The 26,408-nt window shown below is 40.4% G+C and overlaps 1 protein-coding gene across 3 annotated transcripts in view; it reads left to right on the forward strand.

Moving 5' to 3' along the window:
* The first annotated feature begins 3,052 nt into the window (after positions 1–3,052).
* The window catches only part of C19H6orf89 (chromosome 19 C6orf89 homolog), a 31,113-nt gene continuing 7,757 nt past the window's right edge, over positions 3,053–26,408 (forward strand). For 2 of the 3 annotated variants that reach the window (XR_010376886.1, XM_010994470.3), the window contains exons 1-7: positions 3,053–3,201; positions 9,022–9,229; positions 9,695–9,908; positions 21,847–22,001; positions 22,131–22,270; positions 23,410–23,539; positions 26,055–26,178. Coding sequence is in view for 2 of the 3 variants with exons in the window: in XM_010994470.3 (XP_010992772.1) it covers positions 3,200–3,201; positions 9,022–9,229; positions 9,695–9,908; positions 21,847–22,001; positions 22,131–22,270; positions 23,410–23,539; positions 26,055–26,178 (973 nt within the window). In the remaining variant the exon portion in view is untranslated. Of the gene's footprint in view, positions 3,202–6,429; positions 6,522–9,021; positions 9,230–9,694; positions 9,909–21,846; positions 22,002–22,130; positions 22,271–23,409; positions 23,540–26,054; positions 26,179–26,408 lie in introns of all 3 variants that reach the window. The other variant, XM_010994471.3, reaches the window with a different exon arrangement.

Here is a 26,408-nt window from a genome sequence, read left to right on the forward strand (position 1 = left end):
ATTTATTATTTTATCTACTCCGAAAACAATCCTATAAACTAGATGTTGTTATTCCCATTTTTCAGATGTAAAAGCTTAGACTCAACAGTTAAATGACTTGTTTATCTGTCCATAGCCATACAGTTAATCAGAGCTTCTAGACTCCAGAGGCAAAGAGTCTGGGGAGAGAGGAGGGGGAAGGGCAGGGATGAAAATGAGAGATAAGAAAAGGGAGAGACAAGAGAATGAAAATCAAATAGATCAGGGCTAGAGCAAGGCTTAGAGTGACTGTGGTTGGGACAGATGCTGCCCCAAGGTTATTAGGAGGGTTTGCTCAGGATCAAAGAGAAGCAAAGTAGAGGCAATATGAGGAGGTTTGGAGGTAGGACAAGAAATAAATGGGGTAAATAAACACATTGTAAATGCCTTGCACACCACTTAATAACGATGGCTAAATGAATGCTTACTTTGTGCCAGGCATCTAGCTAAGCACTACTGTGTACTTTGACATTGTTAAAAATCAAACACAAATGGAGCCCAGACTTGAAAGTTCCCTGAGCAAACCAGTTTACTCATATGAGTAAAACTTAATTTAGCTTATTCTGTAAAACAAGCAAAACTTAACTTAGGCCACTTCTTGTTAATGCTTCTGAAAATCATAAATGAAACTTAAACTGTTCCCCAAAATTAATGTGAAGCAACCACTTTTAATCCATACCCTATCAGTAGGAAAACTAGTATTATAACTAATCACTGTGAATAATAAACAGCCACTGCCTCCTCACAATATAAGCTACTTTGTAAAAATATACCTCTGAGCCTCATTCCATGTTCTAAGTGCTCCCAGTTTGCAAAAATTGTGTGTGTGTGTGTGCACAATAAACTTTTACTAATTTACCAATGTTTTACTTCTACTATTTCTGAACTTTTAAAAAATTGAGGTATAGTTAATTTACAATATTATATAAGTTTCATGTGTACAACCTAGTGATTCACAACTTTTGTTATTCTCCATTTATAGTTACTATAAAATATTGGCTGTATTCCCTGTTCTGTGCAATATATCCTTATAGCTTATTTCTGAACTTTTGACAATGCTTAATCTTCAGTCCACGCAAAGTAGATATTGCTGTTCCCTTTCTACTCTGAGGAAACTAAGGCTTATACAGATTACATAACTTGCTCAAAGTACCACAGTTCAATCCTAGTTTCCTTAATTGCCAAGTGGGAATAAGGGTATACAAAGTTGTAAAGGTCAAACTAGACAGTGAGCTCCTTGAGAGAGTAACTGGGCCTCCTTCCCCTCTGTGCCCTTCTTGCAGAGGACTTAACATAGGATGCTTAGGTTTCATTGAATGAATAAAGGACAGAAAATTACATTTCAGAGTAATGAGTGCTGTGCTAATGTAAGGTCTAATTAATTTAACACTTGTGTTCATACCCTCATTATGACCCTTCAGCTGGATGGAAGAGTTTTCATTATTGGCCCATTCTGTCTGTTATCTGAGGTGCCTTTCTCTGGACCTTATGTAGTTCCTTACTATATGTCTTGGGAGGCTTGGGGCAAATTGGGGTTTAACATATGAATAAGACAGTGTCTTGCTGGCTCATTCCAAAATCCTTCCTCAAGAGGCTCAGTATTTGTTGTCCTTTTTGTCCCCAAGAGAACATTAGGTGTCCGTGACTTCAGGAAGAAGTTGACAAAAAGACCTGGATTCCTTTTCTGAATTCACTATTAGATTAATAGTTCCATTGAATCTGTCAATAGCTTGTCCTTTAACTTCATTTATTCTGTATCTAAGCTTAATGTGTCTTCTGAGTAAGTTTCCTTTATTAAAAACAAAATTGTAAATGTTTATAGAAACATTTTTCTAGCTGGGAACTTTAAGATCATCCTCTTTCTCTCTGCTCCGTATAAGTGACACATCATCAAGACATGTCGATTGTTTTTTCCAAAGATCCCCAGATTGTATCCCTTCCTTCCCATTCCCACTGCTATTTCAGACCTTTAACACCAGGATTTTTTTCAGAAGTCCCTTTGCTGAATTCCCTGCCTTTTGGCTTTCCCCCGTTAATCCATCTTACACACACAGCAGCAGCAGCCAAAGCCTTCCTCCTGAAATACTACAAGCTATTGCCACGAAGTGTTAAATGGTTTCCCTTTGCCTATTAAAGTCCTGAAATCACTTGGCCTAGACTTGAAGGTCCTTCACTATTGATGCCTCACTGACTTCTCCAGCCTGATTTCCTACTATTTTCTTATTAATTCCTTAAATGTGGCATCAGCATTCCCATTTTAGATCTCTGCCCCAGCTGTTCTTTTTCCTTGCAGTGCCTTCCTAAACCCCGCCCATGCCCTTCTTTCAGCTTCTTCAGAAAACCTCTCTACTCTTCCTGTCTATAGTAGACGCTCTCCCCTTCTCTCTTCTTGGTCTTTAATTCGGCGACACCTTCCATTGTTGTCTAGCCGCTTGTGTCAGATTTTCTTCTCACCAAGTTGATTGTTAACAACCCATGTTAGGGACCATGTCCTGGTCGTGTTCAGTTCAACATTCACACAAGACCTATACCAGACCAGAACCTGAACAAGAGAGAGCTCCCAGGGAGAAATTTAACCTTTCCGTAAACCTCAGCTTGGTATGAGCGCAAATGAGGGTTGTTGACGTTGTTTCACGAATGTAAAGTCCTTTGTAATGTCCGGCGCAGAGTAAACTCTCAATAAACTTTACTAAGTGGGCCGTGTGTAAAACTGAGTGACTTGTTTGCTTGCCTTTCTCTCTTTTAGATCCCAAAGATAAGGGCCTGCCCACCATTTACGTATCCCTCCCACCCTCACCCCTTTACGGTACGCAGCCTGTACGTAGTAGGAGACTCAACACTCACTCCCTGAATGAATCAATTCAGCTACGAAGTCTGTGTTAGCGCAGGTAAAGGAAAGACCCCGGCAAGGACTGAAGAGGACCGAGAAGAACTAACAGGACGCCAGGGGGCGCAAGAACTCGGGTCTCCAGAACTCGCGATAGTTCCCGCCCGCTCCGAGACATCCCGCTTTCTGCTTCTGGCGGAAGCGCGGGACGGGAAGAAGGAGCGCTGCCTCTCCTGTGGCTTGAAAGTTGCTTCCAGGTTACGCTCCCGGAAGCAGGAAGTTGTCGGCATATCCTCCCCGCCCCGCGGCTTGCTGTCCCCGAGGCGGGAGGAGCCCGAGGGGCGCGGGCCCCGCATGTGAGTGACTGGGGCCCGAGGCCGGGAGGGGGGAGGCAGCTCTGTGACAGCCTCGCCACCGCACCTGTCAATGATATCCTCGCGCAGCCCACCGTTCGCTGCCTCTGCCACACACGCCCCTGCGTTAGCCTTTTCTGAGCCTCTGGCGTTTTGCAGACTGACAGCATCCCCCAGCAACTCCCCTGGTGTCGCCTTCACTAAGACGTTTCCCTTTTTTAAATTGGCTCTGCCCAGGAGAGCAAAGCAAATTCGACCCTGATTGAACTTGTTTCGCAGGCGTCACAGCAATGTCCAAAACAGCGGTGCTAGCGGAGTGTAGATTTTACTGTCCCTTTTGACATATTTCTAATTTCTTTTGTATACTGAGAGTAGATTCCCCGCCCCCCTCCGAAACATCTTTTTCTGATCATTGTTAAGGAGGGATCTTTCTTCCTTCCTTCCTTCCTTCCTTCCTTCCTTCCTTCCTTCCTTTCTTTCTTTCTTTCTTTCTTTCTTTCTTTCTTTCTTTCTTTCTTTCTTTCTTTCTTTCTTTCTTTCTTTCTTGTGATCTTGGTATATGATAAGCCTGACATGTCGGATTTCAGAAAGGAATATGACTTGGTTTATTGATCCGAGTAAATTAGCTGTTTGCAACTGCCTTCTAGAACAAGGAAATTCACCTGCCTCATGTTGCGTGGTATTTTAAGACCATTAACTCTGCAAGCTACACTTTGGTGTGAGAGACGACATAGCCGTGGTATTCGCCAATATATTTCTTTTAAAGTACTTGGCCATCTCCTTATAATAGGGACTACTCTCAGATACTTACTATTCTGACTTTCTCCGTTTGCTGATTTGGTTGTTCCATGGTGAACCTTCTATGGACATCTTTCCCTTAATAAATTTGGTTGCATTATCACAGTTTCCCTCTAAGGAACAACATGCCTTAACCTAAATTCAGTTTTGCTACACTGAAGTTTTGACTGAAGTTCACAGCTCACAACTTGAATACTACAGGCTCTGTTTGACCTTTCTGATTTGGACCAGAATAATTTTCAAGATCTAGTTTGGATCCCTGTTCTTCCACGGCTGCTCTAAAACTACACACACACAAATGTCCAAGTGTGAAATTCCTAACCTGCTCACCTAAAGTCTCAGGCTAATGTATTTTTAAAAAATGGTAAGAAGGAAAAGCAAAATAAATAAGCCATTAGTTACATTAAATTAGTTTGGGAACAGAATGATCACCTTAGTTCCTTTCTATAAATTTGTTCAACAGACATTGATTAAATTTCCGTGTCTCTGAAGTGAATTTCCATGTCTGTTATTAGTTTATGTTATTTTCTCCACTTATTTCTGCTCTCAAGAAACAATATAGTGTGAGAGGGAGAAAAGGAAATAGATGTAATACAAGATGATAGAATTGTGTTAAAGGTTCAAAGGGCAGAAATCAAGGTTGGAATAGAGTTTACTCATTGGCCAAAGTACTAGGGGCTAGGTTTTGTAGGCAGAGGAAATGATGTGTACAAAAGCAAAAAGATGTGAAATAGTAGGGCAATGAAGAACATGAGGGAAGAATGGGGAATGAGACTAAACAAGTAGGCAGTAACCAGACCATAAAGGACCATGCTAAGTAATTTGGACTTCATCTTATAACAATAAAGTATTTAATTTGGGTATTGAGACAAATGTTTTAGATACGTAATCTTGTAATCCTTTAAAAACATTGTTGGAAAGACACAATCATCCTCATTTATAAATGAAAACTCTGAGGCTTAGAGAGGTTGAACAGTGTCTCATGGCCACAAAGTAGATGGAGAGTCTAGTATTTGCATCTAACTTTTTCTAACTCCAGTGCCTGTGTTCTTAACCACCATGCTGTATTCCCTAGCAGGGCATGGGGAGTCAAGGAAGGTACTTTGAATAGATGAGCAATGTGAACTAGTTTGTGTTTTAAAGAAGTAATTTGTAGAGAAGGTAGAGGATGGATCAAAAAGGAGAAGGAAGATGGAAAGTGTAGAGATTAAATGTATCTTTGTGATGGTCTGTGGGAGAGATGTTGAGCACCTTGACTGCCATTAATGTAGAGCTAAAGAGGAGGTGATGAATGTGAACTATGCAGGATGTAGAATTGAGGATTTGGTCATTGGTTCGTTGGTGGAGATGAGGAAGCAGGAGGAGAGAGATTGCACTTTAGAGTTGCCTAGCTGGCATAGCTGTTTATTTGGGATAACTGAGAACCTCTGGGGTGATGTCATATCGGTGTTTAGGACATATTTATATTATTAAAGAAATTCTGTATCAAATAGGACAAAGGAGAGATTTACATTTAGTCTGACCTCTTAACCTGTTTTCTGCTTTAAACATTTTTATTGATACATTCTGTCAGAGTCACTCTATCAGCTATGCTTCTGTCCTGTGTTTTCCTAGACTGAGACCCGGAAGGAATTGTGGAGAACATCTCATCATAGCTGTCAGTTGCTTCCTTTTATTCCTGAAGTAATCCCTCAGAAGTGAACAGCTCCCTGGCTTACCTCTCCCAGGCCTCTCCTGAAAGCAGGATTTCTTAACCTCAGCATTCTTAACGTTTTGAGCAGGACAGTTTGTTGTGGGGAGCTGTCCTGTGCATTGTAGGATGTTAACTCTTAACCCACTAGATGCCTGTAGTACCCCTGCAGTTTTTGTTTGTGTGTGTCTGTGTTTATGTATAACTTTATTTGGAGCAAAATACATCATCTACAACCTATTGCCAAGTGCATTAACATGTGTCCCCCTTGCACTGAAGATGGTAGCTTTCAGTTATATAAGAGATTCTTTTGTTTAAGATCAGAAGTAAATATAGGTCTAGGAGACTTGCTGCAAGATGTTAGTTGTGGCCATGTTGGAGAAATTAGATATCTCAGGTTTTCCTATCTGTTCCCTTTGGTTTTTCTCTTCTTGAGACTTTGAAATTGGCATGGAGAAGGAAAAAAAGTCATTGGAAAATACTGAGTACCCCTCCAGTTTTGACAGTCAAAAATGTCTCCAGGCATTGCCCGATGTCCCCTGGGAGGCAGAATTGCGACGTACTGTTCTACAGCAGTGTCTCCTAGTTGGGGGTGTGAGATTTGGAATCAGCAGGGAAGAGATTTGAAAACTTCTGCACCTGAGTCACACTCCCAAGGTTTCTGACAATTCAGTATATCTCGGGTGGTGCGTGATTCCTTGATTTCTGTAACTCTGCTAGTGATTCTGCCTGTGCCCCTGCAGGTATAAGCCACTGTTAAGAGTCAAGCTTGCTGTTCGGAACTTCTCTCTGTGGCAAAGCTCATTTCTGCCAGAGTTGGACCTTCTTTCTGGAGGTAAAGGGATTACTATCAAGCTTCAGCTGATTTCACTCAGTCCTCTCATACTCAATGCTTAGCCATGACTTTGTGTTTGATTATTTTTTTTAAGGGACAATTTGATTTTTTAAAAATACAAACCTTGTGTTGAGGGTTGACTTTCAGTTGATCGCAGCAAAGGAGCTGCTCTGCTAGTATAACTTAAAGGGACAAGAATTTTTTTGTTGTTTTTTTAATTAACATGACATCCACTAGATGCCAGTAGTACTCCCCATTCCTCCCCACCCCCTCCTGTAGGCAACCTGTTTTCTGTCTCTAGATTTGCCTATTCTTGACTTTTGATATAAATGCAGTCATGTAATATGAGTGTTTTATGACTGTCGTCTTTCACTGAGCATAATGTGTTCAAGTTTCATCTATATTGTAGCATGTGTCAACACTTTATTCCTTTTTATTTTCCAGTAATACTCCCTTGTATGGGTATTATTATCCATTTTGTTTATCCATTCAGCAGTTCATGGATATTCGGGTTGCTTCCATTTTTTTTTTTAATGTTGTAGAATTATCAGTTCTTTTGTTTCTTTTGGGGAGGGGATGGGGGAAGGTAATTAGGTTTGTTTATTTATTTATTTTTTAATGGTAGTACTGGGGATTGAACCCAGGACCTTGTGCATGCTAAGCATGCGCTTTACCACTAAGCCATACCCTCCCCACTGCTTCCTTTTTGAGCTATTATGAATAATGCTGCTTTGAACAAATGAACTTGTTCATGTACAAGTTTTCATATGGATATCTGTTTTAAATTATCTTGAGTGCATACTTAACACGTGGAATTACTGAGTCCTATGGTAACTCTATGTTTGAATTTTTGAGGAACTTCCGAACTGTTTTCCAAAGAAACTACACCACTTTACATTCCCACCAGCAGTGTATGAATTCCATTGCTCAACATCCTTGCCAACACTGTTATTATCTGACTTTTTAATTATAGTCATTCCAGTGAGTGAGAAGTGGTTATCTCATTGTGGTTTTGATTTAAATTTTCCTTATAGCTAACGGTATTAAATATCTTTTCATGAGTTGATTGGCCATTTCTATATCTTCTTTGGAGAAATGTCTATTCAAATACTTTGCCCATTTTTTAATTGGGTTGTCTTTTTACAGTTGAGTTGTAAGAACTCTTTATGAACTCTGAATACCAGCTCCTTATCAGATATATAATTTGCAAATATTTACCCCCATTCTGTGGGTGGTTGTTTCTTTCTTAATGGTATTATTTGTAACACCAAAATTTTGTTAATTTTGATGTAGTCTAATTTATTTTGCTTTTGATACTCATGCTTTTGGTGTCATATCTAAGAAACCATTGCCTAATCCAGTGTTAGAAAGCCCCCCTACAACCCTAACTCTAACCCTGATACCATAAACAAAAATTACCTCAAAATGGATCAAAAAACCTAAACTTAAGAGTTAAAACTATAAAACTCTTAGAAGAAGACATAGAAGGAAAACTGTGGTTTCAGGAAGCATCCAAGTTCATTCTTTGGCATGTGGATATTCAGTTGTCCAGCACCATTCGTTGAAAATACTCAGTGCTTTTTGAGGTTAGAAGCACTTTGGGGATGAAATATGTGAAATAAGAGAACCCTCTGCAGCAAGAAACAACAGCAACAACAACAGAAGAGAAAATAGATGTCAAGCACTGCTTTCCTCATGTAAATGGAGAAAAACGTTGTTCTGTAGCACAAGCACTTTAAGAAAAAACTGTTTAATTTCATTTTACAAATGTTACAGAGAGAAGTCTATTTTGCCTTTAGTTTTTGCCTTTTATTCTCTCGCCACTGTGAAACAATCTGGCTTTAAAATAAATATGAGAACACAAATTGAATTTTGAAATGAGTTCTAGATCTTAGGTCTTTTAAAGTATATAAAATACAAACAGAATGCCCTTTATTGTCTAAAATTGTATTTACAGAAAAACATGAGGACTCAAACCTGCTAGGTCTGAAGAGCTCCCAGGCCATGGTTTTGTGGTGTCTAAAATCCTTGCTCTGCCAGGAACAAAACATAACCATGTTCCTCAGTAAATCTTGTCTTCAGTTATCAGTTCCTTTTCTTGTATTGCTAAAAAGTTCGTATGATGTAAAAGGAAAGAAATAATTGATCAAAAACACTTTCCATACTCCATTTCTTTTTATTTTAGTAAATTACCAGTAGCAGATCTCCTGTGATTGGTTTCAGAAGTCATTTGGATGGCACTAGTGTTTCTGAGTCCCTTTAGGAATTTATTGCACTCTGGACTGGTGCTCGTCAAAGTGTTTGGGAACCAGTGCTGGTCTGTAAACTCGTTGTTACTAGCCTACAATTAAGAAACACTTAAAAATTTGTATCAGAGAATTGGGAAGAACTGGTCCTTCCCCAAAGGTGGTCAAGAAACACTGTTCTAAGGGAAGTAACCTTGAGGAGAAAGTACTCTAAAGAAACTAACTTTTTACATTTATTTTTCTCTCTCTCTCAGGGATTTTGTATTAGAAGACATGGATCTTGCTGCTAATGAGCTCAGCATTTATGACAAACTTTCAGAGACTGTTGATTTGGTGAGACAGACAGGCCATCAGTGCGGCATGTCAGAGAAGGCAATTGAAAAATTTATCAGACAGCTACTGGAAAAGAATGAACCACAGAGGGGGCCACCCCAGTATCCCTTCCTTCTAGCAGTGTACAAGGTAACAAGGTGTTCTGATTTGGAAATAGCTTAGACAGAGCACAAACTCTGCAGCATTCACCCTAAATATTCATGTTGACTGATTCCACCATTGAACCTTGGTTTTTCTATGAATAAATTGGCCTTTACTCTTCATTACCATGTTTTATTAGGAAATTTAACTCTTTTGTTAAATGTCCTAGGTGAAAGCTGTGTATTTATAATTAAGTGTATTTGTGCATATTTTTAAATGGTGGATATAGCCTTGGTCCATATGATTGAAGCTTGGTGAGCCTTGCAGTTCCCACAGTCCTCAGACTTTAAATGCTTTCAGAAGTGAATGTAAATGTCTTGTTTATGAAAATGGATTAGTTCTTAAAGCACTTTGGAAGTAATAGAAGATGCCTGTTTTTTATGGGGGGGAGGTGCATTAAAATGTTTTGTTTGCTGGGACAATTATTAATCCATTTCCTGTCTTTCCTTGTAGGTCCTCATAACCCTGGGATTAATCTTGCTCACTGCCTACTTTGTGATTCAACCTTTCAGCCCATTACCACCTGAACCAGTGCTTTCTGGAGCTCACACCTGGCGCTCACTCATCCATCACATCCGGCTGATGTCCTTACCTATTACCAAGAAGTATATGCCAGAAAATAAGGGAGTGCCTCTGCATGGGGGTGATGCAGACAGACCCTTTCCAGGTAGAATGCTGCATGTACTACTTATTAGGTAACGGCTTTCTTGGCAGTATATCATGTGAAAGGAAGTAACATTTATTGATATCTAATGAGAGACACTCTCCCTATGTTGTCTCATTTAATTCAATCCTCAGTAAAACCTCATGGGATGGGTTTTATTACCCCATTTTGCAGATTGAGAAACTGAGTGGTTTTGCTCATAGAAGGGATCTGAGTATATCTTATTCTACTGTTTTTTCTCCTATGATCCCTATCTATGGTAGATATTTTAATAAATAGCTATTGATTTTTTGAGAGCTTCTGAATCCAGATCCTCTAATAGTCCTTAGCCTATTGGGCTAGGTTTTTGTCTAGGTATATCCCTCTTTTTCAGTTTAGTCTTTTCTCTCTGTCTCACAGTTCGCTTATGTAGTGCTCCTAAGTATACAATTTTGCCAATAAGTTGAATTCAAGAAACACTTAAATTTAGTAACAACATATCAATAGTAGCACAGGAATTCCTAGTCCGGTAGGCTGTTTTAGGAGTTGCCTTTTGAGAATAGTATAACAAGATAAGACTCGAAGTTTACTTTATGAGAACAAATAGATACTATTTGGGGACATTATTTTATGTATATTTTTATTAGTTGTTTATCTTACTTGCCCATATGAAAGGATGCATAAATTAATATCACAAATGAATTATGGAGCTTTTTGTGTAACCATGTTCTGAAACCATTAGGCTCCAGCATAACTATTTAGGAAGTATGTTTTCTCTTCAATGTTGTTTTCAGGAAAAATTTAGTAGTTAAAGCTAAACCTTATAATCATAATACCATTCTTTAAGCCAAGACCTAGCCAGTCATAAAAATCATCATTTGGCTTTGAAAGCTGTTTTTGTACCCTTGAGGAAATTATGGAAAGATTTCCAGAATTATATCAAAATCAGAGGAAGGGAACATTGTAAAACAAAAACCCAGCCTATAAGTTTTTTTTTAAAAATTAGTTCATATATTTAGACTTTTTAACTCCAGATATATTTTCCTTGTACTTATTGGGAACGTTGTTTTTGAAATGTCGTCAGCAAAGCTCATACAAATGAAGTTTCCACCTCCTATCAGGAGCATCCAGAGCATGTAGGGGAAAGAGACAGAGAAACTTGTCAGTGAGGGCAGCCTGTGCTGCTTCTTCACATGCATCAGTTTCTTTTCCTGTCTTCCCCTCACAGCCTCCCTAGAGTCAGCTTCTGCTCTTTGGCACGTGAGGTGAAGTCAACAGTTTTTAGGACCAGATTGATGGCATTTCTACTTTCTTTCTCCCCATCCTGTGAAGTACAACTCCACAGACTGTTGAGTTAAGAAATAATAGTCAATGGACAATGATTGTTCATTCTCTGTATTGGAGCTTAAAAATTTAAGAAACATTTAGTATCTTGTCGACAAGCCAGATTGTTTGGCCACTCCAAATGAATATTTTGCCTTGCAGGTGGAAATAAAAGAAGTCCTTAGAGCTCACTTGTAAAGAGAGAGCATTGGAAGGGTGTGGCTTTACGTCTTTAATGTTGTTGATTCTATTAAAGTGCTGCTTTTACTTGTAAATGTGAATATCACACCCTGTTTTCCTGTGTGGGATAATTCTGGGAAGCTATAGACATGTAAAACTAACAGCGCTTTGCAGAGCATTTGGAAGGAAACTTAAGAATGCATAATGCTATAAGGAGAGAACAGAAACATATTGGGGAGAATTAGGTGCAAGAAGTGTGAACTGCCGGGCCTGTAAGAGGGCCAGAAAAGTAAAAAATATATAAATTATTGTTCCTGTTGTCATAATGCCAGAAAGCAACTGCCTTTCAGTTAGGACTACTTAGCAACACTTTTAAAGTAAATGTGGAGGCAGAATGGTGTGGCAGACTCAGCTCCCCGTAGGAAAGCCCTTCAGCATATTGTCTCCTTAATAGCTGACTGGTTATCTGACACTCCCTGCAGCAGTGCCTTGGGAATGATGGAAGGCGACGGGAGCGGCAGTGCTGTACCAGTGGTGGTAGGTTTCCTCCTGACCACTGGTGGTTCTTCCTCTTGACTCTACCCAGGGAACAAAAGGCAACAGAAGTGGGGTTCTTTTTCTAGATTTCAGCTTCGGGTAGGAAACCTTGCCCCTAAGTCCTCTTCACAGGGAGAATGAAGTGACTCTGTAGTGACTCATGTATACGTCCCACTCTGCAGCAGAAAATAAATAAACTGACTTGTTTAGTCTTAACAGATATCAGGCCCTGTTCAAAGGGCTTTCGATATATCAACTCACTTGATCTTTATAATGTTCCTGTGCACTAGATTCTGGGTTTATGTCTGTTTTAAAGATGAAGACACTGAGGTACAGTGAGATTAGCTCACTTGCCCAAGACCCCAAGGTTAGTAAGTCATGGAACCATGATTTGAACCGAGGCAACCTGTCTTCAGAGTCTGAGCACTTAACCTCTGATGTGAGGCATTTGTAGCCACATGGTATACCTGAAGAGTCTAGCTCTAAGTTTGATTTTAGAGTTCTACACTCCTTCTCTCAGGTCACCAGATGCTTTCTCTCTCAGCTCCCCAGTCCCTGAAGAAACAAAGTTTTTTCTGGCTGGTACTGCATGTCCAATGATAAATGATCCCCCTTTAGAATTTTCCTGAACTAATCTTTTCCTAGACATTCAGCCCAGCTCATGCTCCCAATCTGCACCCTTATAGGTAATGTTTGACTTATTGTTTGACTTAATCCTTTCTCTTATTAACCCATAGGTTTCCCTTCACATTCACATTCTTATTTCACTGCCCTAGCCCCAGCTTCATATCTTTATAGCCACTTTGACCCTCCAGCCATCCTCTTGGCTTTCACCCAATGGAATCATTGAGTCTTAGAGCTCAAAAGGAACTTTAGAGTTGATTTAGTACATACTTTAAACATACCCCTGTTTTATAAAGAGGAAATTGAAGCCAGGAGATGTGAAGAGCTTGCTTACCCAGCTAAAAGTGGCAGACTAGCACTTGACCCTTAGTTTCTTAACTCTAGTCTAGCACTCTTTCTGTCACGTCACATTTACTGCTCTGCCCTCAGCTAAGCTAGGTTCCAGCATGTTCGGCCCAATGATTTTGTTTACTTGGGGCATTTATAATTTTTTTGCATTTTATTTTTTATTGAAGCATAGTTGATTTACAATGTTAGTTTCAGGTATACAGCAAAGCAATTCAGTTATACATAAACCCACATATGTTTACACATGTATTTTCAGATTCTTTTCCATTATAGCTTACTACAGGTAATTGAATATAGTTCCCTGTGCTATACAGTAGGTCTGAGCATTTATAATTTTTGATTTACTACCCATATATACTGAGGAGGCCCGGGACAGTTCTCATATACAATGAGAAGGTGTATCTCTGTATCTGTACTGCATAATTGGAACTTTATGTATCCATGAACTTTCAAGAGAAGGTTGAAGTGAATCTACAAATATCAAGGAGATTTGGGAATAGCAGATCATTCATTGACTTAGAACTAAGATTAGGGCCTAATCAGACTTAGAGCCCAGGCCAGTGCCCAAAGATGAAAAGCTGAGACCTATTTATTTGTAAATAAAAGAATAAAGTGATAATAGCTCTGTTAAGCACTTACAGTATAACAGGCACTGTGCCACGTACTGAGCTGTGTATTTCTTGGTCTTCACAGCAGTCATATAAGGTAGTTAACATGTTTATGTCCATTTCAAAGATGAGGAAACTGATGTGCATGGAGATTGACTATCTTACCTGAAGTTTCACATTTAGAGATAAATTTTTATACAAGGAGAATTCATAAAAATAGATGGACTCTGTGGTTTGGAATGGTTCAAACGCTTTGCTTCCTAAAGGCAAACCTGTGGGCAAAATGATTTCATGGATTCCTTCCATCCCTATAGTGTATGAAAGTGGCTCCAGGCCTGCTGCCACCCATGCAGGGGACCTGGCCATGGGCGCCTCCACCATGAAGACTTCACCCCTGCCTTATGCCTAGCATGCTAGAAGTGCTAAGCAAAACAAACTGCTGGAGAGTAGCCTGATTAAATACTGAGCACACACCAAAGTCACAGAAACTCTGTCGTGGACTTTGCGGGCTTTTCTTGGGTACGTTTCTAATATGAGAAATCTAATATAAGAAATCATGAGGTTATATTTATTTAATCTTTATTTTGAGGTTTCTCCAAATTCAGATTACTTGTTTGAATTTTCTCCCCATGGACCTAATCCTATTGGTAAAGCTTCCAAAAAGTCAAGATTTCATTCATTCATTCAGTGAATGTGTATTGAGACCTTGTTGTACACCAGGCACTGTTCTCAACACAGCAGCGAACAAAGCAGACAGTCCCTCTGCTTTTGTGGAGCTAGTCTTGGCTTTGTACCTTTCTTCTTCCCTATCCTTTTCAACCAGTGGGAGGGTTTTTTTGGTCCTGGAAATAAATCTTTTTTTTTTTTCCTCTTGCCAGGTTAATCTGTGTAAAAAGACTCTCTCCACTCAGAATTTCAGGGTATGTTATTGTTGTCCACAGCGAGCCAGCCTGAGTGCATTTTCTTTGTAAACAACTCTCAGGCACCAGGAAGCTTCCTGACAGGCCTTGGCTCACCGCTTCTCTGCAGAGTGCCCAAACTTCAGAGAAGGCTGGGAAGTTACAGTTTCTGCCTTTCTTAACTTCAAGGCTGTGTTTTTTCTAAGAGACTGTTTTTGATATCTCAAACAGCAAAATGATTCTATAATCAGTGAGAATTTGGAATACAGTTCATGGGTTTTATTGAATTCTTACCTGTGGAGTTTCACTTCTCTGTCACACCTTTTTTTTCTTTTTTTAGGGTAAAATAGCTAGTATAAGGAGGCTATCCGGAGTAAAGAAGCCTTAGAAATCAAAAGAAAGTTAGGAAGTTGCTCTCCGGCTTCCACTGGCCTTTCTGTCTGGTGCTGCAGAAAGGGTGGATAGAAACAGTGGAGGACTAGAAAGAAGTGAGATGCAGCATTTTAGATAATTGAAAAAAGCTGTGGACTGGGATGGCATGGGATGGTCTGCTGTGTGCTGTTGGCTGTTTTCTAGGATGGGATTTTGCTCACTCTGTGGTATGTTGTCTGCAGCCAGTTGTATAGAGAACAAATCAGATTAAAGTTTCTCAGATAGATGGAGGCCAAGTTGAAGTCTAGGCATTTCTCCCTTTGTTTTGGAAATTCTATGAGAAGTGGAGAAAGAACCCCAACTGTGCACTGCCCCCGCTCCCAGACACTTCACTGTCTGGTGTTTCCTCAGTCCCGTCCCACCAAGTAGGTACATTCTTTACCTACCTTGATGATGAAGGCTGCAGAGAAATCAAAAGTAGCTCTTCCTCCTGAAGTGAGGGCTCCCCTAATTCAGATGGATGGTATAAACTACCCCATTCCAGTGATCCTTTTTTGTCATCCCCTCCCCCTTTGCTGGCCACCAGCCTGGCCACAGGGCCTGTCTTCCAAGATGACTGAACTCTACACTAAATGTTAATATTCTCAACTTGAGTTTTCATGGTCTCCAAAGACTTTTTTTTCTGGAAAATACATAAAACACATACGAAGACAGTAGAGAGGTGTAAGATGTTGATTTTTAAAAATACACTTCTGAAGTATATAAATTTTCTCACCTTTATCCATCTAACTCTTCCACCCAAGCAACCACTGGTAATAATTTGATATACATCCTTCTGAATTTGTCCATGGCTGTACAGATTGATATACTTAATATCTGTAAATATAAAATACTTTTGGTTTACACACACAAGACAGGGCTTATGAACATATTTTTGGCTAGACATATTATATTAGTTTCTAAGGCTGCCATAACAAAGCACCACAGACCAGGTAGATTAAAACAACAGAAATTCATTCTCTCACAGTTTTACAGGCGAGAAGTCCAAAATCAAGGTGTTAATAGGGTTGTACTCCCTCTCAAAGGCTCTAGGGAAGAATCCTTCTTTGCCTCTCCAGCTTCTGGTGGTTGCCATCAATTCTTGACAGTTCTTAGCTGCAGTAGCCTAACTCTGGTTTCCATCTCTACATGGCCACCTTTCCTCTATGGGTCATTGTGTGTCCTCTCCTCTTATAAGGACACCGTTTAGATTGGATTTAGGGTCCACCCTACTTCAGTGTGACCTCACCTTAATTAATTATATCTGTAAAGACCCTGTTTCCAAATATAGTCACATTCTGGGGTTCCAGAGGGACTTGAATTTTAGGGAGGACACTATTCAACCCAGTATACACATTTTTCAGGATTTCATATTGTTCCATTCTGTGAGTATTCCATTATTTAACAGTTTCTAGATTTTTTGCTATTATTTAAAAAAAGGACTTGGGACATTCATATAAACATATTTTTATATACATATACGATTATTTCTATAAGATAGATTCTTGAAAGTAGAGTAACAGGGTCAAAGGGCATGCACATTTTATATTTCAATAAATACTAACAAATTATCTTCATAAACTTACACCAATGTGTAACTTTCATTAAGGCATATGCTGATCATCAGCACTGGATATTATCATTGTTTTGCCAGTCAGAAAACTGAAAAATGGTATCTCCCTTTAAGTTGCATTTCTGTGGTTATTAGTGGAGTTGGTTGGATGTCTTCTCATGTTTTTTTCAGGCAATTTATGTTTATTTTTCTGTGAATTACTTGTTCATATTTCTTTGCCCTTTTAAAATTTTTGATCAAATAGGGTTTATTATATATTAGAGATATTAATTCTTTGCCTCTTAATATGCAAACATTAGCTGAATCTGTCCATTTTTTTCCTTTATGACATCTTGGTTTATGTCTTGCTTAGGAAACCTTTCTTGCTCCCAGACTTATAAAAATCATCTCATATTTTTCTCTAATATTTTTTAAATTTGTTTTATCCATTTAGCTAGAATGTTTTTCAGTGTATACCAAGGATAGGGAGCATACTTTGTTTTCTTCCAAATAGATGGCCACTTGTCCCAATATCATTTACTGGATCCATCCTGTATTGAATCAAAATTGACCTTTATCACAAAGTAAGTATTCTCATATGTATATATACTAGATCTGTTGCCACGTTCTTTATTGTGTTTTATTAAGCTTTTTATCTGTTCCTTGTAAGAACATACAGTTGATTCTCATTATTTGCTGTAGTTTTGTTCTATAAAGTTCCTGTAAACACTGAATTAGTGAATACTGACCCATTGTCCCCAGGGGAAATACAGAGTTTGGTTCCTGAAAGCCTCTGGCTACATTTTCATCAACTGATCAATACATGACCCTGTTTTATGTATGTGTCTGTTTAAAGACACCTTATTTAAAAGATATTTTGATTCATTAACATTGAACTCACAGTCAGCACTATAACTCATGTCTGAAAAAAGTTTATTTAACACATGTATTTTCTCTGTAAGGTACATCACAGCCTTCTTTCACTCAGGAACACTAGGTAGTACTTCAGCACTATACTTGGGGGTCATTTTTTAAAATTCATAAACTATTTTTAGAGCAGTTTTACATTCACAGAAAAATTGAGAGGAAAGTACAGAGAGTTCCCATATACCCTCTGACCCCCTAAGCACACAGCCTCCCTTAGGGGCCACTTTTAACAGCAAAGTCACCAAGAAAAACACACACACACACAAAAAGTGGCACTAAATAGGCAGCAAAAAGGACACTTATTTACAGTATGAGAGGTGAAACAAAAAGAACAGTCGCCTTGTTCCACTTCAGCTGGGATTTGTCACTTGGTATTGTGAAAGCACCGGCAGTATTGATTTGCAGGTTACAAATAAATTGTAGGGAGTCGGCAAATTCATAGATAGGAATCTGTGAATAATGAGGATTGGCTGTACTATTTTAATTATAATAGCTTTATAGAATGCTACTAATTTTTTTTATCTGGTTAAAGCAAATCTCATTATTTTTCTTTTTCAAGAATTTATTATCTACAACTCCTACAATTCAATAATAGAAAGACAAATAACCCAATTAAAAATGGGCAAAAGATTTGAATGGACATTTTTCCAAAAAAGATATACAGACAGCTGATATGCACATGAAAAGATGCTCAGCATCGTTAGCCATCAAGGAAATGCAAATCAGAACTGCAGTGAGAAGCCACCTGATACCTACCTACCTAAGTATGGCTGTAATAAAAAAAGACAATAAGAAGTGTTGGTGAGGATGTGGAGAAATTGGAACCCTCATCCATTACTGACTGGAATGTGAAATAGTGCAGCTGCTTTGGAAAACAGTTTGGCATTTCCTCAAAAAGCTAAACATAGAGTTACCAAATGACCTAGTAATTCTACTCCTAGGAATGCACACAAGAGAACTGAAAACCTAAGCCCACACAAAAACTTGTACGCAAGTGTTCATAGGAACATTGTTCATAATAGCCCTAAAGTAGAAACAACCCAAGTGTCCAGCATCTTATGAACGAATAAACAAAATGTAGTGTATCCTTATTATGGAATAGCACTCAGCAATAGAAAGGAATGAAGAACTGACAGGTGCTACAACATGGATGAACCTTGAAAACTAAATTAAAGAAGCCAGACACAAAAGACCATGTATTACATTATTCCACTTATATGAAATACCAGAAGGGGAAATCCATAGAGAGTGAAATCCATAGAAAGTGGCTTAGGTGGGAAAGGGGTTAGAATGGGAAGTGACTGCTAATAGGTACAGGGTTTCTTTTTAGGGTGATGAAAATGTTTTAAAATCAGATAATGGTGTTGGCTACACAACTCTGAATATACTGAAAGCTGCTGCATTGTACACCTTAAATGAATGAATTTTATGATATATGAATTAAATCTCAATAAAGCTGTTTTTAAGAAAATGTATTAAATACACAGAGCAAAACAATGCCCTTTCCCTCCAGTCCTGCCCTCCTCATGCCCAGCACAAAGAAAGGCACGAGCCCTCCAGTGGCCCAGGAGTGGTCAGAGATGAGGGTCTGCAGGTCCCCCATGTGCCCAGTGTCCACCATATAAGGCTCTTAATATATTAACTCTTTCTGTACTCCTAGGGAGTATCCTCCATTGATTTTAAGCAATGACCCTACTTCATAATTCATTTGTATTACCAGGATGCCTTCTGGCACTTAAATATTTCCCATAGTTAATTTGGCAGGGAGTGGATTGCTACCTGTTGCTTTTCTCACATATTTTCTCTTCTAGATGAACTTTAGAATGCAGTTGTCACAGCCCCACCCTATCCCCACTGTCACCAGTAAGAAACTCTGATGGGATTCTATCCAAATCCAAATATATGTGTGTTATATATGTGTGTGTGTGTGTTTCTGCATAGACTTGACATTGTTAACATATTTAGCCTTCTCATCCAGGATCATGGTATGATATGTTTATTTATTCAGGTCTTATGTTCTTCAGTAAAATTTTATAGTTTTATCTTCCATGCTAAATTTATTGCCAGCTATTATGAATTAAGTTGTTTTTCCATTTCAGTTTTTAAATGATCATGGCCAGTAGTATAAGAACACTATTGATATTTACATGTCTAGAGATCTCTATCTTGTGTTCTGCCACATTATTAAATTCTCTTTTCTTGTTTTCTTTTCCTTTCTTGATTTTTCTTCCCTGGGCTTTCTTCACTTCACTTGCTTTTCAAAACATCTCTACCTGGAAATCCCAAAACTATCTAAAGCTCAGAATAAAACTAAAATAAGTTACAGTTAAAATGATCTCTTGGTCCTCTTAGGTTCAGAACTGCCTGCTCCTAGCCCATGAAGCACCTTTGTGTAAATTAGAAGACTTTCTCCTGACACTTTACTCTTGTCTCCTGGGGAAATCATCATAATTAATTTGTTCATTTAGAATATGACACATTTTCTTTGGAAAAATGTGGTAATATTACATGCAGACCTCCAGTGTCTCCTGTGCTGGTGCTGCCTTAGATGAGGAGCTCTGGTTCCATCTCAGCCTGCACAGAGGTTCTCTGCAGTGCTGCTTAGAGCTATAGATTGTGTCATCACTGCTTCTGGAATCACCCTTTCTTCCCAAGCCCACTGCCTCAGTTTAGACTCTAATTATATTTCACCTCTCATCATAGTACAACTCCTCCCTCCCCAAAAAAGGGACAAAAACAAAATACAACCAGCTTCCTCTTCCAAGCCTCTCTCTTCCAGGGCACCTGAATCACAACCCAGAATAACCTTCCTAGAAAGAAGCCACAGAAGCCCTCATCACAGTCTTCCTTGGCAACCTCTGTCCTTTTATCCCTCACCCCACCGCATCCTCCGTGCTCTTCCCACCACACTCTGGCACCTTGGTAATTCCTGTGGCCTCTCTCAGTTTTCTCATCTGTAAAATTAGAATAGCAATGCCTCATCAATAATTACATGGTAAAAAATAAATGATATATAACCTGCGAAAATGACTAGCATTAGGCTTGGCACTTAGCATGTTAGTTTTCTTTCCCCTCCCTCACAAGTACCTTGGAAACTGAAATGCTATGTAATTGTAACATGTCGTTATGATTACTTATGCCTCATGGTATGTCTGTTACCCAGAATTCTTGTATTTTGGCAAGAATTCATCATAGTTGACCTCTAATAAGGAACATTTGAAAATATTCCAGAAGGAAAAGAAAAAAGCATAACTTTGCAGCCTCAGTGTGCCACTGAAACAGATGCCACTAAAGGGCTGCCCCTGGAGGTTCTTTGTGAGCACTATGTGTACTACGCTGTGTGTAGTCCTCTAGTTGATGATCTGCCTGTGGGCAGAGGCGGGTAAGAAGGATGGGTGGCAGCTACCTCAAGGAAACAGGTTCTGTCTGCAAGAGATGGAGGGTGCCTGGAGGGTGCTCAGGAGATGTGCTGGGAGCAAACACACCCCTTCCCCGATGAGGACTTCTTACACTCCACTATTGCTGCCTACTGCTGACTACAGGAAATGTTTTGTGGTTAAGAGTTAATTTCCACATGTGTTTATTGGTTTACAGAACTGACTTCATTTTGGCCACGTTTAGTTGTCTGTTGTCTTTTGTTCTAGGCTCTCTCCTGATTTGGTTTCCATTGGGTTTTAATCAGATTCCATCTGGTGATATTTTGGATTCAAATTAGAGTTTATCACAAACACATATCTCAGAAAACACAGATGAAACCCAGAGTGGAACAGAAAGAAAACAAGAAATAATTCAATAATATTATGAACAGAATAGTCTCAGAGGGAAGGAACACAGAGAAACTGAGAAGGACTGTGTAGAACAGAGCCAACCCCTCAGAGAAGAACCAGCCAGGGAAAGGTGTGGCAGAGCCAGCGAGCACAGTCCTTGTGGGTAGAAGCCATGGTTTGTAGCCCCTTCCCTCTATGAGCTGGGACAGTGCTATCCGGCAGGTGCCGTTCACTTTACTCCAAAGATGGGCCCCTGAAAAGTCCTGTCTCCTCTCCACCCCTTCTCTCTGTACCCTTTTCTCACTCTTCCTTCCCAGAGCCATCCTGGACTCCATTTGTACTTGTGAACCCAGGGTCTAGGGTGCAGATGGGCTCATCACTGACAGTGGACCACCTTTCTTCCTGCCCCTCCGGTTCAGACTGTGGGTCACAGGATAGAAAACAGTAGAACAACTGCGTCTCCGACCCCATGTCGTTGAACGTATCTTCTCCAGCTCTTCAACTTAATTGTTGGTTTGACTTATGAGATACATGTACATGTTAAAAAATATATTTTCCATAAATTCCAAGAGAGTGTACAGAGAAAAGTACCTCTCTTTCTGCCTCTGCCCCGTGGGCCCTCTGTTCCCTTCTCTGAGGCTAACTTATTTCATATGTATCTTTTCAGAAGTCACCAGTGCTTATCATTGTTAGCTTTTAAAAATTATTATATCTTTCTGCTTCCATTGCTGGGGCTACTGAATTTACCCACTGTATCTGCTTACTCCATTTCCCTTCCTCTCTCAGATTTTGACCCCTGGTGGACAAATGACTGTGAGCAGAATGAATCGGACCCCATCCCTGCCAACTGTACTGGCTGTGCCCAGAAGTTACCCCTCAAGGTAATGCTCCTGGAAGATACCCCCAGAAAATTTGAGAGACTCCATCCTCTGGTGATCAAGGTGAGCAAGAAGGCTGATTCCCCCACTGATTGACTGCCCATTTAATGGCTAGAAAACATCGAGTTCTGTGACGTTCCTGATAAGTAGTTCCGTGTTGTTTTGTTTCACTTTGTTTTCCGCCTTGCCAAGACGGGACAGCCCTTGTCGTCTGAGGAGCTTCAGCGTTTTTCGTGCCAGTACCCTGAGGTGACAGAAGGCTTCACCGAAGGGTTTTTCATCAAGTGGTGGCGCTGCTTTCCAGAAAGATGGTTCCCATTTCCTTATCCCTGGTGAGTGTGGAAAGGGGCGCTCAGCCTGCCTGTGTGTAGAAAGGGGACAGACCAAATGTCAAAACAGTACTCACCAATGAGACTCCGCTCTGCCTGGCACTGTGTGGGCACTTTACAGTACACCCTTCAAGTCAGATGATACTGAGGAGCGCACTGTTGAAAAACCAATGATGAGAGATAAAGGGGATGAGCCGAAGAGGTGTGTCCAGAGGGGCACCAAGATTGCCTAATATGATCATAATTTACTTCTGAGTATGTGTTTAGCATTTGCGTTTATGCTGAATGAGTCCTGCGCATTGAGGACGGCAGAGAGAGCATGAAGAATAGAAGGGAAACATTTCTTGGCACTTGTTTGTGCCAAGCAGGTGTTTTGTGTCTGTTACTCATTGATGATACTCATAATAGTTCTGGGAAGTAGGAATTATCATTGTCATTTTTCATATCAGAAAAGTTGGAATCAGAGAGGTTAATTACCTTGCTTAAGGTCACCCAGCCAGGATTGAAACCCAGGTCTTTCTCCCTGTTCCTTCCTGTGTCCCATAGAAAACATGGTCCATTTCTTGGGGTGAAAGTTGCTCTCTAGAAAGAAAAGAAAGGTCAGTTTCCTTCTAGAACCATTCCAAAGAGAATTAAAATTGCTTTTTCAGGCCTTGTGTTAATTTCTCAGTGCTTCTGCCTTTCTTTAAATTTACCAATTACCTGCATGATCAAATACTGGGTTTAACAAGCTAATCGGGTTTCCCACTGTGTGCTGCTCCACCTCAGAAGGTTCACGATTTTTACCCTTTCTTCCCTTCTCCTCTCTCGCCTTGCCTGCTGTACTTCAGCCTCTTTTCCAAGATGGAATGAATGGAGTATTTCTTTTCTTCCTCTATATGTTATTTTAGCTGGATTTTATAAACACTCCCACCCACATGGACAAATCGTGGCTGTAGAGTTTGTGTGTGTGTACATGTTACAGTTCATTGATTTGGCATGACTCTTCTTCATGGACCTAGTACTTCAGATATTGTCCTGAGATTTTTCCCTCTTCTTCCACCGCCCACATTTTTCCCACCCTTGCCGAGCTCTTTGCTAGTCATGGAGTTAGGCTGGCTTGCCCAGTTTAATTACTTTTTTCTCTTTCACACATTTTACAGGAGAAGACCTCTGAACAGATCACACATTTTACGTGAGCTTTTTCCTGTTTTCACCTACCTGCCATTTCCAAAAGAAGCCTCCTTGAAAAAGTGCTTCCTTCTTCAACCAGAGCCTATTGTGGGGAGTAAGGTAGGAAATTTTGACTTCCCTACCTCAAAGAAGTAAGCAGGCAGACTACATATGAATGGTCCAGCTTATTCATTTTATAGCTAAGGAAACTGAGTCCCAGAGAGATTAAATGATTTGCCCAAGGACTCAGCAAGTTAATAGGAGGGCTCTCCCCACTGTCCACTGCCAGGTTGGCTTTCCCTAGAGATAAACGAATGAGAAACCTCAGAGAACTGGAAAAGCAAAAAACTTGGGAGCACGAAGAGGTTTGGGGACAGAAGGGCTGGCAGGCACGTGCCCAAGGCAAACAGCCCAGTTTGGGTGGCAGTGCTACTCACATAGTTCGTGGCCGGGTACCCAGAGACCACATTTATGTCTCTGGGGCCAGCAGACTGGGCAAAGCTGCTTTGTGTTTGTGTCTGTTTACTTTTCTCTCAATTGCTCTTTTTTGAGTCTCATTCCTGAGGGAGGTTTTTGAGCCTGGATGGTTTGGAATAATTAAAAGGATGAATTTTGCTTTCTAAAAAATTTAAACTTGCTGAACTGTGACCCCTACCAACTCTGGGTTATGTCTTCAACCTCCTGACTATTGTTTGGCTCCAAATTTGCTGAATTGTGTTAAAAGAATTTCAAAGCCTTTAAAAACAATCATTTTGTCTAGAAGTAAGAACTTCTGTCTGCCAGCTGTAGGGTGGAGGTGCTGGGCTCCTGCCTCGGATTTTAAAGGCGTTTATCCTGCTGTCTTCCGCTAGAACTCGAGGCCCTAATGTGATTTCATCTTCGTAATTATCATATAATTCTGGGCAAGGGCCTTTATCTTGGGTTTTCCCACTTGAATCTTAAATTAATTTCACCAGTCTGCTTAACAGGGACACCAAGGAGCCCAGCCAAAGGGGTAAATACAAAGTTCCTCAGACGTCTATCAGAGTCATCTTGTTGTGGTTCTCAAGGATGTTTTGGGAAGGGGAGTGGCCCAAATAGGCAAAAATCCTGGGAGTCTGGTTTCTTAGAGCATCTGTTCCCCACCCTGGCCCAAGCTCTCCTTTCTCCACAGCCTTGTTACTCCACCCTTTATCCACATCCCTGGGTCCTGGACCCTGGCAGAGTCACATGTCTGTGGGCCCAGGACCCAAGAGGCAGCCTTGGAATAGAAGATAAGCAGTGGGGATTGTTGAGGGATCCTGGGGGAAGAGGTGAAGGGCTCTGAGGCCCGCTTTACCCACTCCACAGTGTTGCCCGGGGCTGTCCCATTCCATCCTGTTGTCTGTTTGTTCTCATCCTGGGTGTGGAGGAACATGGTCCCACCCTCTCTCAGGCCTATATGAAACAGATACATCTGCTTGTTTTTGATTTTGGGGTTTTTTTCAAGACTGCAGTTGTCAGGACTTCTGCCAGTATTAGTTCTGTCAGTCACAGCCAGCTCAGGACATTAGTCCTCCTGTCACTACAACAGCAATTGAAATGACTCTAGTGTTTTCGTGGACACAGAGTCATGGCTGCGGCCTGTGGGAGCAGCAGAGAGACCAAGGTTGGGGGCAAGAGAAGGCTCTGGAGGCCCCAAGTGGTGAAGAGAAAACTAGGATGGGGTCTAGGGGCTCCTGACCCCTGATTTATAAGGGCATCTAAAGGATTTCCCTGAAGGGCAGGGGCTGGGAAGAGGGGAGGGAAGGGGAGTCCCTAGGGGTTATCTCTCACCATCTAGGATAGGAAGAGAAGCCTGAGCAAGACCAACCTTTCCTTTTATATCTACTCCCTGCCCCACCCCAACCCCAGAGTTCACAGCTCTGCCTGGCACACAACAGGTTGCACTTAATGCCTGGTGGTGGCATTAGCCATGCCCTCAGAAGTGCCATCATTACCTGTGCAGGTGTATATCCTGGTTGTCTCCTTGGTTTTCAAAATCAGAGGCTGATCTCACTGTCATTAGTTTTTAATCAGTGTCATGATGTACCTGCTCACCTGAGTCTTGCCCAAAAGTGTAAAATTAAACTTGCTGCAGTTTAATTTTCATCAGAAGCCTGGCAGTAAGAAATAGTTTTCCATGAACATTGCCCAAAGGATATGCAGACCATCTATCTGGATCAAAACAGACATTCAGAAGATTGCATACTTAGACTATCACGTGTTGGCCTCCACTAGACTTTTGTTAAAATACAATTAGATATTTTGCCTTTGGCCTGCTTTGAAACTATGGCTAGAAATCATTGTGAATTATGAAGCTCGTGCCATTTCTGCCACAGGGCTGGTACTGAGGATGTTGCCTATGAAACTACACAATGTCTCTTTAGGAGAAATTGCAGGAGAAATTTTACCCTTGTCTCAGTACCAGGAGACGCCATGCTTAGGAGAAACTAGTTTGTTTTTGTCTTTTGGACATAATTGTGCTTGTGTTATTGGTTCTGCTTCCTCTTTGCTTAGGCTGCTAGGAAACTCGGAGCCTTATGTATAAGGATTTTTGTGTATTAATCTCCCACATCCCTGGGTTTTATCTTGTTTTCTTTTCCTGCCTTTTCTTCCCCCCTGTTTTTACCTCCAGTTGCATAGGATGCATGACCTGTTTACCATTGGCAGCGGCGAGGCCATGTTGCAGCTCATCCCTCCCTTCCAGTGCCGAAGACACTGCCAGTCCGTGGCAATGCCACTAGAGCCAGGGGATATCGGTAGGTGGGGCCTCCGGAGGGCAGGATCTTTTTAATTTATCACTCAAAAAACATTCTAAAAATTAAATATTGCCTTCACAGAGATTCATTGAGTAGAGTCAAAAAAAAAACCTTCTTTTATTAACAGGATCAACACTTAATGCTTAAATGGGACAAGTAATAAGAAAATGTGGCAAAGAGAAATGTATGCACATTTACAATGCATGTGTCCATTGGTCTTAGAGATTTCA

This window comes from Camelus dromedarius, chromosome 19 (genome assembly GCF_036321535.1).
Source record: "Camelus dromedarius isolate mCamDro1 chromosome 19, mCamDro1.pat, whole genome shotgun sequence".
Taxonomy (NCBI): Eukaryota; Metazoa; Chordata; class Mammalia; order Artiodactyla; family Camelidae; genus Camelus; species Camelus dromedarius.